Source organism: Histoplasma capsulatum, genomic scaffold, assembly GCF_000149585.1.
Source record: "Histoplasma capsulatum NAm1 scaffold_6 genomic scaffold, whole genome shotgun sequence".
NCBI classification, from domain to species: domain Eukaryota; kingdom Fungi; phylum Ascomycota; class Eurotiomycetes; order Onygenales; family Ajellomycetaceae; genus Histoplasma; species Histoplasma mississippiense.
The window spans coordinates 243,394-256,711 of NW_001813977.1; the positions used below are offsets into that span (position 1 = coordinate 243,394).

The window sequence follows — 13,318 nt, forward strand, 5'->3', positions numbered from 1 at the left end:
GGATGGATGTGTTTGATCAAAGCTGGAAAAGGAAATGGAGGGCGACGGCAGTTGATTAACAACACTGTTTATATAATATTCATCAATAAACTATCTGTAGATTCTAAAAGATCAGCAATTAACTTTCAATATAAGAGATTGCTATCATATTCCATATATATCAATATATAAACTTCATTGCCAACCGCCATGTTTGCAGCTACCAGGTGTGAGCGTATTACTAATATTGAGTATAGGTGTGCTTTAGTAGCACGAAGATAGCTTTGAAACTGTTGGCTCCAACCTTTGAGCCCGGGCGCCTCGGCAAAATCCTGGAACCCAGGTTTGGTCGTCGATAACCCTCAGCTCATGTGAGCCATGCAATGGCGACTCCGACACTGTTGTGGGCCGTGGTTGGTGACCGCTGCCGCGAGCGTTCAGGGTGCTTGGACGTTTTGACGTTTTGAATAAGGGTTTCTGAGGAGCTGCAGAATTGGAACCACGCAGAGAGCGCAAAATTGAGGAATTGATCGCTGAATCGAATCGATAGGCGGGGCGGGCTAGACGCTAAAAAGAAGCAAGAAAAGAAAAGATAAAACGAGAGAATAATCGCACCGAGGAGTTACCAAAAAGAACCGTGCGAGCGCTGAGGGGACAAAACTCCTCATTTCCTATAGAATGAACAGTGGAGATGAAGGCCTGACGGATACTGACAGGATAACAGACCCTGGCTGTTTCACCTTTGCCCTCATCACATTTGCTAGAGGGGACAAACTACGCTGTACAGGCTAGAGAGGTGGCTGGGGCGTGGAAACCGGGGCTTGACCAAAGTCGCGCTATTCAATCCTGCTAAATGATACTCCGTATATGACAGGTTGTTGGCACAATCAATTTTCCCAATGTTGGGTGAAAGTTCTTGGGTTTTGTTGAGTTGGGGCGGGTAACGCTGCGGACGTTGTTAAAATGGACTGATAGGCCGCCAGCGGAGGGAATATAAGGATAAATGAGAACTTTGCAACGGCTGCTGCATTCTTTCTCATTCTTCTGAAGAGCAAACTCACTGAGGCTTCTTGCGGTCAACGGAAAAAGAGGAAAAATCGCTTGGAATCTAAACCGCGGTGTAACTGTGTCATGGTCTTATTGGCAGATACAAGCCGGCCCAAACAAAATTGTATGGCAGCACAAGTCACTCTCCGCTGGCACTACAAGCTACCTAGGGAACCCGCAAATGTCCCCATTGGGCAAGAATGAGCCGGGGGCAATTTGGTTTCTGATTCTTCAGTCAACTATGTAACTATGTAACTAGTTAGTTGACTAGTTACTGATGATTTTATCATTTATTTATCCTTCCTTCCGCAGCTGACATCGCGACATCGCATCGCCAATTCGTCCTTTTCTCGTTCCAACAACAGCAACAGTCTATCCATCGCACATATTATTCTCCGTGAATTGGATGTAATTTATTTTAACTGTTGCCCTTGCTCGAGAGTCTCCCCCCAGCTCCACGGAGATCCCTACGCGGATCAGCTCAACTCAATTGAATCCAAGGTCAACCTTGGAACCGGCCAGGAACACCATAGCAACTCCCACCACCACAACAAAACAACAACAACACAGCGCTCGGCCACACAATTCAATTCCACAACCCTCAACCTACACTCAACAAACTCAGAACCCAGTGTTGTTGTACCAGCGCAGCTCCACATATAAAATCCTAAAGCTCCCCTCAGCTGGATACCGCTCCGCTCAGCCGACTCTGAATCGCACTGCGCTGGAACTTCCACAACCTGCCGCGCTTGATTCATGTAAAATCGTGATTGCACACCAGCAACATGTTGCTCTCCGCTATTGTCTTCGCAGTCTCTCTGCTGGTGTCGGGAATCCAAGCCCAAAGCTTCGATCCTCAATCTGTTCCTGACGATCTGAAACGTAAGTACAAATGATCCGTGCATTACTTTCTTTTGAAACCAACAAGAAACTCGGACCATGGGTTTGTCTCGCTAACTTAAAAGTGCCCAGTTTCATGGTGTGATGCCCAACTGGCGGCTTGCCCTAAGGTTTGCAAGAGTTTTGCATCCGTCAACAAGTGCGATGCGGTACGGTGTTCCTCTAGTTTTAAAAAATCATTTCATATAACGCAGCAATGCCATTCACGCCGCTTTCCACATGTTTTCTTTCTTTTTATTTTGCGCATTTCGCTAATTTCTCAACAGAATGATTTGTCCTTCACGTGCACCTGTGGGGACGGCAGCACCCCAGACCTCACCAAATATATGAACACGATCCCCTACTTTATCTGCACGGCGACCTATGGGCAATGTGTCAAGAGCCACCCCGATGACTTGTCTGGGCCAGAGAGCCTGCAAGACGAACCAAACAAAGTGCTTGGGAACCATAGACCCTCTCAAGTCTGCGTCAACCACGAGCCAGATTGGGCAAACCAGCGCGGCCAAACCCACGGGCAAACCCACCGTCACACCCACGACCACGAGCGAGCCAGCAGCCACAACCACCGATAATCCAGCTTCAACTCTTCGCGTTCCAGGCCATTCCTCCATGGGTTTCATCGTTGCCGTGTTCCTCGCAGCATTCAAGTTCTTCATATAGATACCTCCTACCGTCACTGATGGCCACTGTATTATTTTTAATACGAGTGAGGCCGACCGGCTTGTTGTGCTTTAATGCTGATCATTCTTTTTTTCATGCTGTCCGTTATGATGTGAGCAGAAATACTGAGATGAACGGAAGAGAACGAGGAATGCAAGGGAAAAAAAAAAAAAAAAAAAAAAAAAAAAAAAAAAAAAAAAACCCTAATTCAGTGCAGATGTCTGTCAGCTGTAGGAAGCTTTATTTTTGTATGTTTTTCAACTCTGTAGTCCTTAACCCCCAAGATACCACGAGCAGCACTCATCCAAATGTGTGATTTAACGGTTATGAAGAGATGCAACAAACCAGGCACTGTTGCAATTGTAGGTGAAAATGTTAGATAATTCCACCGGACAACTCTTTCTCTCATGACTCCTTGAAAATTGTAGATAAGATATGTCTGCCTCTTCGGTCGTTGGACAGTTGATGTAATAATGCTTTCTTTCGTTCGTTGCTGATCATCAGAATTATGACGCCAGTGGGCAAGAGAAGCAAAGCTTCAACAGTATGCACTAGTATAGTGTACATGGAAGAAAATAGGAATACTATCGTGCAATTGATGTTAAATTTGAATCTTTATACCTTTGAAGTTTCTCCAATATCTCCTGGACCTACTTATGATTTTTCCGCATTTTACCCAATTTTCTCTAATTTTCTGCCAGTCGCATTGCGTCCCTATCAACTCCGTCTTGCTGCCAAAAGATACATTCGCCTCGCCAAGACCTTCTCCCACAACAACCGAATTTTTTTTGTCGATTCGATCTTTCAACCGCCAAACATCATCCCGCCAACCTCCCATTTCCCCCCCATCCCTGCCCCAGATCAGATCAAGCCCCATCCAGATACATTGTGTATACAGTCTAGTATACCATAAAGATGGCTGCTACCCCTAACACCCTCCTGATCGAGGGCACGTTTGCTGAGCTAGCGGACGAGCTGGCCCAGTATATCGATGCCATCCGCAAAGTGGAGAAGGGCGTCTATGCCGAAATCACACCAGCACTCGAGGTCCTACGGGGGATAGATCAGATAGAAGAGCCTAGTGCTGCACAGCGGCAGCAGATTCTGTCCAAGAGGGATGAGGTTCTGAAGAAGATCGTTGTGGCTGCGCAAGCATTGAATACAGCTCCAGAAAAGGGTGAGAAGTCATTATCTATTTATATAGATCTCCATGTATATACATCAAATACTATACCTAGGTGCACGAGGAGACTAACAAAGATGGATTCAAACACAGAAATCACCGCTGCTTATAATCTCCTTATCCACCTCATCCGCCAGTCCTCGTCCGTCAACATGTTCCTCCCACGGATTTGCGGTTACCTCGCCAAACCATTTACATCCTCTCCACAGCATGGCTCAAGCCTTGCTATATCCATCCTCTCTACTATCTTCAATACCCTCGCTCCTCAAGATACAGGTCGCTATCACGTGTTCCTCGCTATCCTAGCAGTCATCCGCCAGGCGCCCTCCGTGTTTGCATTCACTGCTCTCAAATCACAGCTTAACACGCAGCTCCCCATCTGGATAGGGTCCTGGGACCTTGATGAAGAGGATCTCCAACGCCTTCACCTGGCTATATCCGACGCGGCCAAAGAAGCCGGCGACCATGAACTTTCACACTCCCATCTTGTCTCCGCCCTCCAAGCCATCCCTCCCTCCGAAGCATCCTCTCCCGAAGCCCATGACCTTGCTCTGCGCGCCCTCCTATCAGCTCTTACCTCGCCCTCAGTCTTCGATTTCACCCCCCTCACTGCATCCGACGCCATCCAGTCCCTGCGAACAAGCGAACCCCACCTCTTCGAACTCCTCGAAGTCTTCGCAGCAGACACCCTAGATGTATACGAAGACAGCATTAAATCCACACCACTCTCCGCCATCCACAACCTTTCCGCCTCCGCTGAAATCCTCCAAACAAAGATGCGCCTCCTCACCCTCGCCAGCCTCTCGGCCTCCACCCCATCCCGCTCCCTCCCATACGACACAATCGCAAACGCCCTGCGTATCCCACGCGCGGATGTGGAGAAATGGGTCATCGACACCATCCGCGCCGGGCTTGTGGAGGGCAAACTCAGCCAGCTGAAGGGCGAATTCCTAGTGCACCGCGCGACTTACCGCGTGTTTGGCGAGAAGCAGTGGGCGGAGATTCAGGGGCGGCTGATGGTGTGGAGACGGAGTTTGGAGAACGTGTTGGGTGTGGTGAGGAGTGAGAAGGAGAAGTTCGTACGGGACGAGATGGCCGCGGCCGCCGCGGCCAATGCGGCTGCTACTGCTGCTGCTGCTGCAAATGCGGAGGGTGGTGCGCAGAGGGGTGGGGAGAGGAGGAGAGGTGGTGGTGGACATCATCAGCAAAGACAGCAACACCAAATGCACGAGCAACAGCCGAGAGAGGTTGAGTTGGTTGGCGGGGGCGATTAGTCTTTTTTTTTTTTTTCTTTTTTTTCTTTCCCCCCTCCTTTTCTTCCCTTTTCTTTTTATTTGACCTTGGGATTTTCCTTTGTTGTATGGGGGTACTTTCTCATTATCTCACTTACTTCCCTTTCCCTCTCCTTTCTATATTTATTTTCCTTTTGGTTTCTGTTATCATGGATTAAATGCTCACAGTTTTTCCTTTAAATACTGTTAAAGAACTTGACGTGTTTGTCACTGACATCAAAAAATTTTTCTTAAAAATATCCCCAGTGCTTCCGCTGTATTTATTTAGAAACGGGTGCATCCTAACCTTGATGTCTTATTTTGCCTATTTTTATCTTTATTTATTGTTTTTTTTTTTTTTTCATTCGTCTACTTCCCGGGGCGAGTGGGATCGGTGTTGAATTTCGTTGTGGAAAGCAACTTTTCTTCGTTCACTCGGCTTTCCCAAATTGAAGGGTCAGAATACCTATTTGGCGAGAAACAAATAGGAAAATAACTAAAAGAAAGAGATAGAGAGAAAGAGGCGCCAAGAAGAAGAATAAACATTTGATTTTAATTTATTGATACTCTAGAAGGGGGGGGGGAGGGAAAAAAAAAAACATTCCAAGAATTTCATACTTGTTTTAACTCCTTGCTCACGCTCCCCGTCTTTTTCTCATGTTTTTCTACGCACTGGTGCTAGGAATAAATATATATATAAAAGGGATTTCGATCACATCCCGTTCCAATATCGGGTGGACTTGGAGAAAGTTTCACAGGAAAGAAAGTATGAAGAAAACTCCATCCCACCTAAAGGTCTGTCTTGAAGGGGAACAAGACGACACTGGGATGGCGGGGGATGCATTAACCAGATATCTCGTTCCATTCAAATTTGCATCGTGTATTGATCAAGAGCTCGCTGTTTTCAAGAAATTCTCTTTTACGACGAGGGGGAATCCGGGAACAGCAAACAGATAAGGTATAATTTGAGGGGGGAAATATCCATTCTATCCATGTGTAGGGAAATAAGGGGAAATAGAAAATAGAAAATAAAGAAAATGCTCATATCACCCCGCCATGCGTTGCAGAACAGAAATAAACAGTGAAAAGGGACCAAGATCCGAGAGAGATGTATATATATAAAAGGGAAAAAAAAAAAAAAAAAAAAAAAAACATTCACTTTTCCTTACGCCCTCGCCAAACTACCCATCACCCAGTAAATTTCATTCCCATCCCTTCAATTCTCCTCAGGAACAGTGACGCGCGTAATCCCCCTCCGCTCCACCCCCTCCCTAATCCTCGCATAGACATCCTCCATGGTCCCCACGGCCTCGACACTCACAACCTTCCCCTCCTTCTCATAATGGTGAATAACGGGCATGCTCGTCTCCTCGAAGACGCGGAACCGTTTGCGGATCGACTCGATGTTATCGTCGTCACGGCCACTGGTCTTGCCGCGCTTCAGTAGCCGCTCCAGCATGACATCCTCGGGACAGCGCAGGAATATCGTCGCCGCGGAGGGGCAGACCGTCTCCTCGAAGAAGGTTGCCTGGTCCATCTTGCGTGGGAAGCCATCGATGAGGAAACGGGCGGGCCTGCTGTCATTGGCAACGCTCGAAGAAGGGGTTTCTTCTTCTTCTTCTTCTTCTTGCTGTTTTTGTTGTTGTTGTTGCTGCTGCTGCTGCTGCTGCCGCCGCAGCGCTCGTTTCCGCTCAAGAGTTTCGGCCATGGCATTCGATAGCAGCGCCACGGTGATCTCCATGGGCACGATGATGCCCTCGCGGATATGGTGGCGGATCAGGTCGCCGTATTGCGAGCCAGCGCGCTGTTGCTCTGCACGCAGCAGATCGCCCGCGGACAGGTGGGTGAAGCCATAGTCGCGGACGAGGTTGGCAGATTGGGTGCCCTTACCGGAGCCCGGGCCACCAAGGACGAAGACGACGATGATGGCGTCCGGGGAGAATTTGGGGGTGGTGTTTGTGGAGGAGAGAGGAGGCGTGAGTTCGGCGGGAATATGGGTTGTTGAGTCTGCAGTTTCAGTTGTTGGTGTCTTCTGTGGGGACGACATTTTTCGGAGTTCGCGATTTGACGAGGAGGACGTAAGCGCCGCTGCCGATCAGGACAATTATGAAACACGGGAGGATTTTAAGTTCTGAGGACGATTTTCGGGGGGGTGTCTTTGGCGCGATGCTGGAGGTGGGGTAAGAGAGTGGTGGGCAGGAGGAAAAGGAGGCGAATGGTTGGTGGTAGTGGTAGTGTTGGAAGAGATTGAGCCGTGAAGAAGCAAGACGGGGAGCGGTGGGGAGAAGATGGGAGAGAGGGAGCGGCATTCCCTGCGTCTGGGTGGCAAGCGAATGGAAATGATAAAGAATGAGAGAAAGGGGAGGTGGATTTTGCAGAATTTGTGGTCTGGGACATTACATCTTGAGCTTTATCTCGAGGTTTCTACTCCGTAGATGGAGCTTGGAGGTCGGGGCGGAAAATAGTTGCACCGGGAAGCCAAATTGTACCCCGCTTACTAAATTGGGTGGTTGAAGATTGCCCTGGGAGAATAAAGAGCAGTCAACTGGTATCGGCATGCATTGATTGACATAGCACCAAAGCACCATTCAAAGATTGGATTATCATTGTGGGTGTGTTTTAAGACGGGGTTATCAAGGTTGAGCATCGTTGAAAAAGCTGGGTGTCTACTTTTTTTTTCAAACCCACGTTCAAGCCGCACCTCTCAGCTCCGCATGGCATCTCTCACAGCTGATGTGAACCGGTAAGCACTACCTGGGAAATATTCTATGGAAGAGCTACCTTACAAGCGAAGGATGTATCTTCTAGCAGAGGAGCAGATAACTAGTGGCTCTTGGTTGTCGGGATCGCAATCCAAAAGCCATAAATCGTCAGAGCCTCCTAGGGAGGTAGACCGACGATGCTGGCAATTACCATATCTTGACATGACAACCGGTTAAATTAAACACGGCATGATGTTGAGAAGAGTTTCCGCAGCTCGGAACGGGAAGATGATGTGTTTGTGCTTCGGGACAGTATCTATTCCTACGCCGGATTATTGTCACACTTTCTCTAATGTCCAAGGCTCGAACTCTATGGGAATCGAGTCAAGAAGGCAGGGTACCCGTCGAAGTAACGGCAGTTACCAAGACTGAAGGAAGTTTAAGCCGGAGAGAATGTGTATATATAAACCCATCACTCAAATAGAACTGAATGCTAACTGAGATCAACCAGGAAATACGCGCTTTGAAACCCACAACAAACACATTGTCTTGAAATTGCCATGGAATGTTTAAATTGAACCAATGTACTCCGTATTTTCCACCCAGATAAATTCCTAACTTTGTACGGAGTACGGAGTACTGTACAATAAACCATGGCGTCTGTCTTCCCTTCTCTGGAATAGTGCACATATTTGGAAAGGTTTCTAGAGCAGACTATCTCCGTTTGAATAATGTGTGCCCTACCAACGACTCCCGCAGGTTATTTCAAATTCTTATTGAAGAATATCCTTTCCTCGATGAAGGGAGCAAGTGACAGGTCAATAATTTAATCTATTTTGATTACCAACTTTTTTTTTTTTTTCAATGAGCCCCCCATTTAGAGATGTTGTTTTTGAATATTATAATTATTTTCGAAATAGAGCAAATTAATGAGAATTTGTCGGCCTTATCTAGTTTTTGTGCCTGTTTGTTCATTTTACTCCAAGAGCTCTAATGGTTACAGAGCTGCTGTTGTTGCACTCTTATGAGAACAAAAATGGTTTTTTTTAATATAAATGTAAACATTCTTTCATGTTAGAAGGCTATAGATAAAATATCAGTATGCTCCGTATATATGTGAATATCACATCGAGCATGGGCTCTCCTATATTTTGCGAAACGAGCTGTTTCCTGTCAAGGATGAACTATGGACAAGGAACAGAAAGAAAGAAAAAGAAAACATATAGGAATCGAAGAGGAAGAGCGTCTAAACAAAGGAACAAAGATATGTAACTCGATCACCAACACGCCCTGAGTCGCCCGTCCATCATTGGTGTCGGCTCCCCGCCCCAGCCAGCCCCATCCATGTCCATGCTCGGCCACCTTGACCACCCCGACCAGCAACATCCTCCACACGCACACAGAGAACGAGGTCACAGCAACCGAACCAAATGGGAGATATTCATTTACGGAAAGAAATATGGAAAATCAAGAACAAACTGGGTTGGGTTGGAATGTTGCGTTTTCCCTTTGTTTCTGCAATATACTCCAACATACGTACGGAGTAGTAGACAACATGTTGCCGCTCTGATGCAAGCTGCAAATGATTTCACTGGAGCTCTCATCACATCACATCTCCGTCCACCCAATCAGGCCATCTGAATGATCTGATCCGTGTTTCCCACCTCCACGGCCAAGACGAGAGACCCCCAGTATGGCCGGTGATTGGTGGCTGGGAGTAGCGTCATTGATGCAAACATCATGCATACTAGTACGGAGTACGGGGTATGGGATGGTGATTCTGCATCGGTCGATCCTTGGGTCTTGAGGCACCTTTCTGTGGGTGATTGAAGCATCCGTGCATCCGTTGCCGCCGCATCAAAGCCTGTCAAGGCTATGATCCGGGGCTGAGATTGGCCCGCCATCTCGACTAGGGTGCGCAGAAGAATGCAAAGGGCTTGAGACAGGGCCAATCCCCGCTGTGAAATGAGGGGCAGAAGAGGAACAAGATGCACGCATGTCCTGGGTGGTAAGCCATCGATCAGAGGGATTGGTGAGCGGAGAGGGGAAAATCGGATGGGGGACAATATTGTTCTCACCATGTAACCGCCAACAAGGGCAGATACATCCCAGAGCACCCTGATCGCTGGGGAAAAGGGCTGCCGGTCATCAAGAGGGTCTGTTGTTTAACCTTCACCTGCTTGTCATCCTCCTCTCTTTCTCTCGTCGTTCGACTCCTTCTTCTCCCACTCTTCGATTCTAGCCTGTCTAGACACTGTGCGAGTCAAAAAACTCTCCCCTCCAGGCGACTACTAGTCAGCCATCTGCTCAACCCGTCTGGGCGCTTAACCGCTGCTTGATCCTGATTGATCAGCAGCTCTTGGATTGCGAGTGACTGGGTGAACTGAACGTCTCTCGTCGCATTTCCCATTTCCTCTTTTCTAGCTGCTCCTTTTCCTCGTCCTCATATCGTCTCTTCTTCTCATCTCGACTTACCCATTCAACCACTCTCAATTGCTTCCCTCGCGCCGACTCACTAGCCCGCTTCTTTCTGTTTGCATTTCTTTCGATGCGGCTGGCTTCGCGATTATCATAAGCTGTGTTCTGCCCAGAACTGAACTCAGTTGATATATATACTTAATACACCACTGGAAGAAACAGTCTTGACCTTGGCATTATCGATAGCCACCAAGGTGGATCGGCGCAAGGTGCAATATTTACAAGTTTGCCAAAGACTTGCAGATATTGCTATAGCTCCAATCTTGTACTCTACGAGGAGTTTCGCTGGAGTCAATTCCTCCTAGGTATGCGGCAACTGATTGAGCTCCCTCTTCGCTTGACAACTTGACAACTTGACAATGATGAGATCCCAATTGAGACCAATGCTTACTATGTAGTTGTTTTGTGCGCAAAGAGATTGCTAATATTCCTTCTTCTAGAGCCCTCGTGGGTGAACGAAAGTCAGGGCAAAACGCCATCTGTCCTCTTCCAGCCATTTTTATCCCTCTCTCATCTTCTATAATTTTCCCATCGGAGCTGGTCTCTCTCTTCGATTCATTTACCTTCGTTGTCGTGTATCTACGATAGTCTACTAGGCTTCGACTTGACGGTCGTCCAAGGAGAAAGCAACTTTCACCGATTGACCTGAGATTCTGCTATGACACATTCGAACTCCAGTGGCGATCGTTCCGATCAGTATGAGCCAGTTTCTCCCGTAGATATTATTAACCCGACACGCTCAAAGAACGCAGCCCTATGTTTGTCCCTAAAGATCCAAACAAAAAGCCATCTGGTCCCGCTGCTCCCGCCCTAAAATCTCCTCGAACCGCTCGATTTGCAGAAGTTACAACCTTCCACTCTCCTATTGACCCACCTGGAAAATCTTCCTTCGCGGATCCACCGTCCATGTCCCAAACAAACCAACAAACCCAGGTCTCCGACCTAGGGTTTGGTTATATGGCAGACAATCAACCTGATCACGCCACAGAACAACCCCAGACGGCAGCAGGTCGAAATCCACCAAACTCCCCCTTAAAGAGCGCCCTCAAGTCTCCTGGTGCCCCTGCACGTTCGGTCTTGCTCAGTCCTACTTTTCGTGAAGAACAGATCCTTGAGCATCATGAGAGGGACACGGAGAAAGCAAATGCTAAAGATCTTGTGGGTGGCCCTCCCTCCTTTCTCAAATGAGTAATTGTTCAAACGACAAACTCACTAACAACAATACAGAAAATTAAAACACGCGTACGCCTAGCTAAGGTCTTGCTGCGTGGTGTCAGCTTTAGCTGCAGTCTGATCGTTCTTGCTTTAGTCGCCTCTACTTTCGCAATATTTAATGCCACCCGGGGCCTGGCACAAAAAAATTCCTTCACTCCTTGGGCACCAAACACTCCTGTATGGCCTCAAATCCTCTTGCTTTGTATTGCGTCCGTGTCTCTCTTGCTTAGCGTTGGTGTTATCTACGGATACTGCCGTGGTGGCCACAAACGGGCAGAAAAAGTAGCCGTTTACTACACTGTATTTGCTGTGATGCTTTTCATCGTGACGCTGGTTATGTGGGTTGTCGGTGCAGCTGTATTACAAAACAGCAGAAACTCTTCGTCAAACAAAGACATATGGGGTTGGGCTTGCAACCCAGGAACCCGCAGGGACATCTACCAAGACCAAGTTGACTATGAGCTTATCTGTCGTATGCAGGTAAGTATTTGTTCCATTCGTGATTTGACGAACAAAAATATCCAGTGTACTAATTTCCTTTCTAGGATTGGTCCCTTGTATGCTGTGTCATTGAGGTTGTCATTGAAGTGCTTGTCATCGGTATCTACGCTGTGATCTTCTACCGCTTCTACTCCAAGCGCAAGCTACGCAAATCTATGGACATGCGTGACAAAGCACGCTCCGATCTTTACCTCGCCCATTTGCGAAGCCAGTCTGCCCCAAATACCCCGGGGTTTTCAAAGTATCATCCAGGGTCGCCACCGATGAGCCCTGCCCCAAAGAAGGGAGATTACTATGCGTCCGCCGAGGAGGGCTACTCTACGCAATATGCCACCCCCCAAACCCCGGAATCCACGTACGTGGGTACGACCCGACCTTTCCAACTCCGCCCACCTCCAATCCGCGTCCAAGATGCCACGCCCAAAATTTCGCAAGATGGCTTCAACATTCCCATGTCCCCCGCCACCATCGAGCGCAGGAACGAACACGTCGATGCCGCACCCGGCGAACAGAAATACGAAAGTGTACCCATTCCCGGTTCTTACGCCATGCCTCTCACGAGCCCTTCATTCGCCCCTGAGACACGAGGCAGTGACGTGATCCCCGGGATGGCAGTGACAGCAGCAGAACGCATCGTGCCGTCTCGCAACTCTTAAGTTAACTAGAAGGGCCTGTGTGGCTATTTGTTGCGAGTGTTTCTCTGTATAGTCAGCCCTTGTACGACGAAAATTGGCGTCGGGCTGAATGAGAAATTGATATAACTGTACGATTATTTATATATTACATCTGCAAATATGCAAGGTACAAAGCCCGTTCGGAAATCTGATTCGATTGGGACATCAAAAAACAAACAAAGACAAAAACAAAAAAAAACAAAAAAAAACCAAGGGAGCACAAAAAAAGATGCCTCTCAATTCTGGTAAAAATGCCGGACGTCTTTGAGCTAATGTTTTATAAAACAACACCCGACCACATTGGATCTGGAGGAACTTTCAATCAAGTTTTCCTGTGCGACACAAACGGACCCCTCACGGGACGAAGTACGTACGTCGAACGAGGGCGTAATGGCTGGCGTTAATTCGGCTTTAATTCTTTCTTGCCATTTCCTAATATCCACTCACCCACCCGCAAACATATATATATATATGTATCCTCGATGATTAATACGTCAGCTATTTCCATTTCCTTTATTCTTTTGTTTCCAGGTTGATATGACGGCAAAAAATACGTCCCTACATCCGTTTCCAGTTCAAGACTATTATTGTCAGCGCGCGCAGCTGTGCTGTTCTTGTTGATGACGGCGGTGAACTCGGCGACAAATTTTGTCTCATCTCCATTGGTTCCGCCTTTTTTTTTTCTTTTGCCTATTTCGGCTGATTATG

The 13,318-nt window shown here is 47.6% G+C and overlaps 4 protein-coding genes across 4 annotated transcripts; 3 read left to right on the top strand and 1 right to left on the bottom strand.

Moving 5' to 3' along the window:
* Positions 1-1,811: 1,811 nt before the first annotated feature.
* HCAG_06408 (predicted protein) lies at positions 1,812-2,498 on the top strand (the record flags this gene model as incomplete). Its single annotated transcript, XM_001538753.1, has 3 exons — positions 1,812-1,908; positions 1,999-2,075; positions 2,193-2,498. The coding sequence occupies 3 exons, from the start codon at positions 1,812-1,814 to the stop codon at positions 2,496-2,498; spliced, it is 480 nt and encodes a 159-aa protein (XP_001538803.1).
* A 1,003-nt stretch (positions 2,499-3,501) lies between these two features.
* Positions 3,502-5,043, top strand: HCAG_06409 (conserved hypothetical protein; the record flags this gene model as incomplete). Its single annotated transcript, XM_001538754.1, has 2 exons — positions 3,502-3,763; positions 3,863-5,043. 2 exons carry the CDS (start codon positions 3,502-3,504, stop codon positions 5,041-5,043), a joined length of 1,443 nt encoding a protein of 480 aa, XP_001538804.1.
* Positions 5,044-6,256: 1,213 nt separating this feature from the next.
* HCAG_06410 (uridylate kinase) lies at positions 6,257-7,087 on the bottom strand (the record flags this gene model as incomplete). The annotated part of the gene is made up of 1 exon (XM_001538755.1): positions 6,257-7,087. The coding sequence occupies one exon, from the start codon at positions 7,085-7,087 to the stop codon at positions 6,257-6,259; it is 831 nt and encodes a 276-aa protein (XP_001538805.1).
* Positions 7,088-10,976: 3,889 nt separating this feature from the next.
* On the top strand, positions 10,977-12,592 carry HCAG_06411 (conserved hypothetical protein; the record flags this gene model as incomplete). Its single annotated transcript, XM_001538756.1, has 3 exons — positions 10,977-11,378; positions 11,448-11,915; positions 11,981-12,592. 3 exons carry the CDS (start codon positions 10,977-10,979, stop codon positions 12,590-12,592), a joined length of 1,482 nt encoding a protein of 493 aa, XP_001538806.1.
* Between the last annotated feature and the right edge of the window lie 726 nt (positions 12,593-13,318).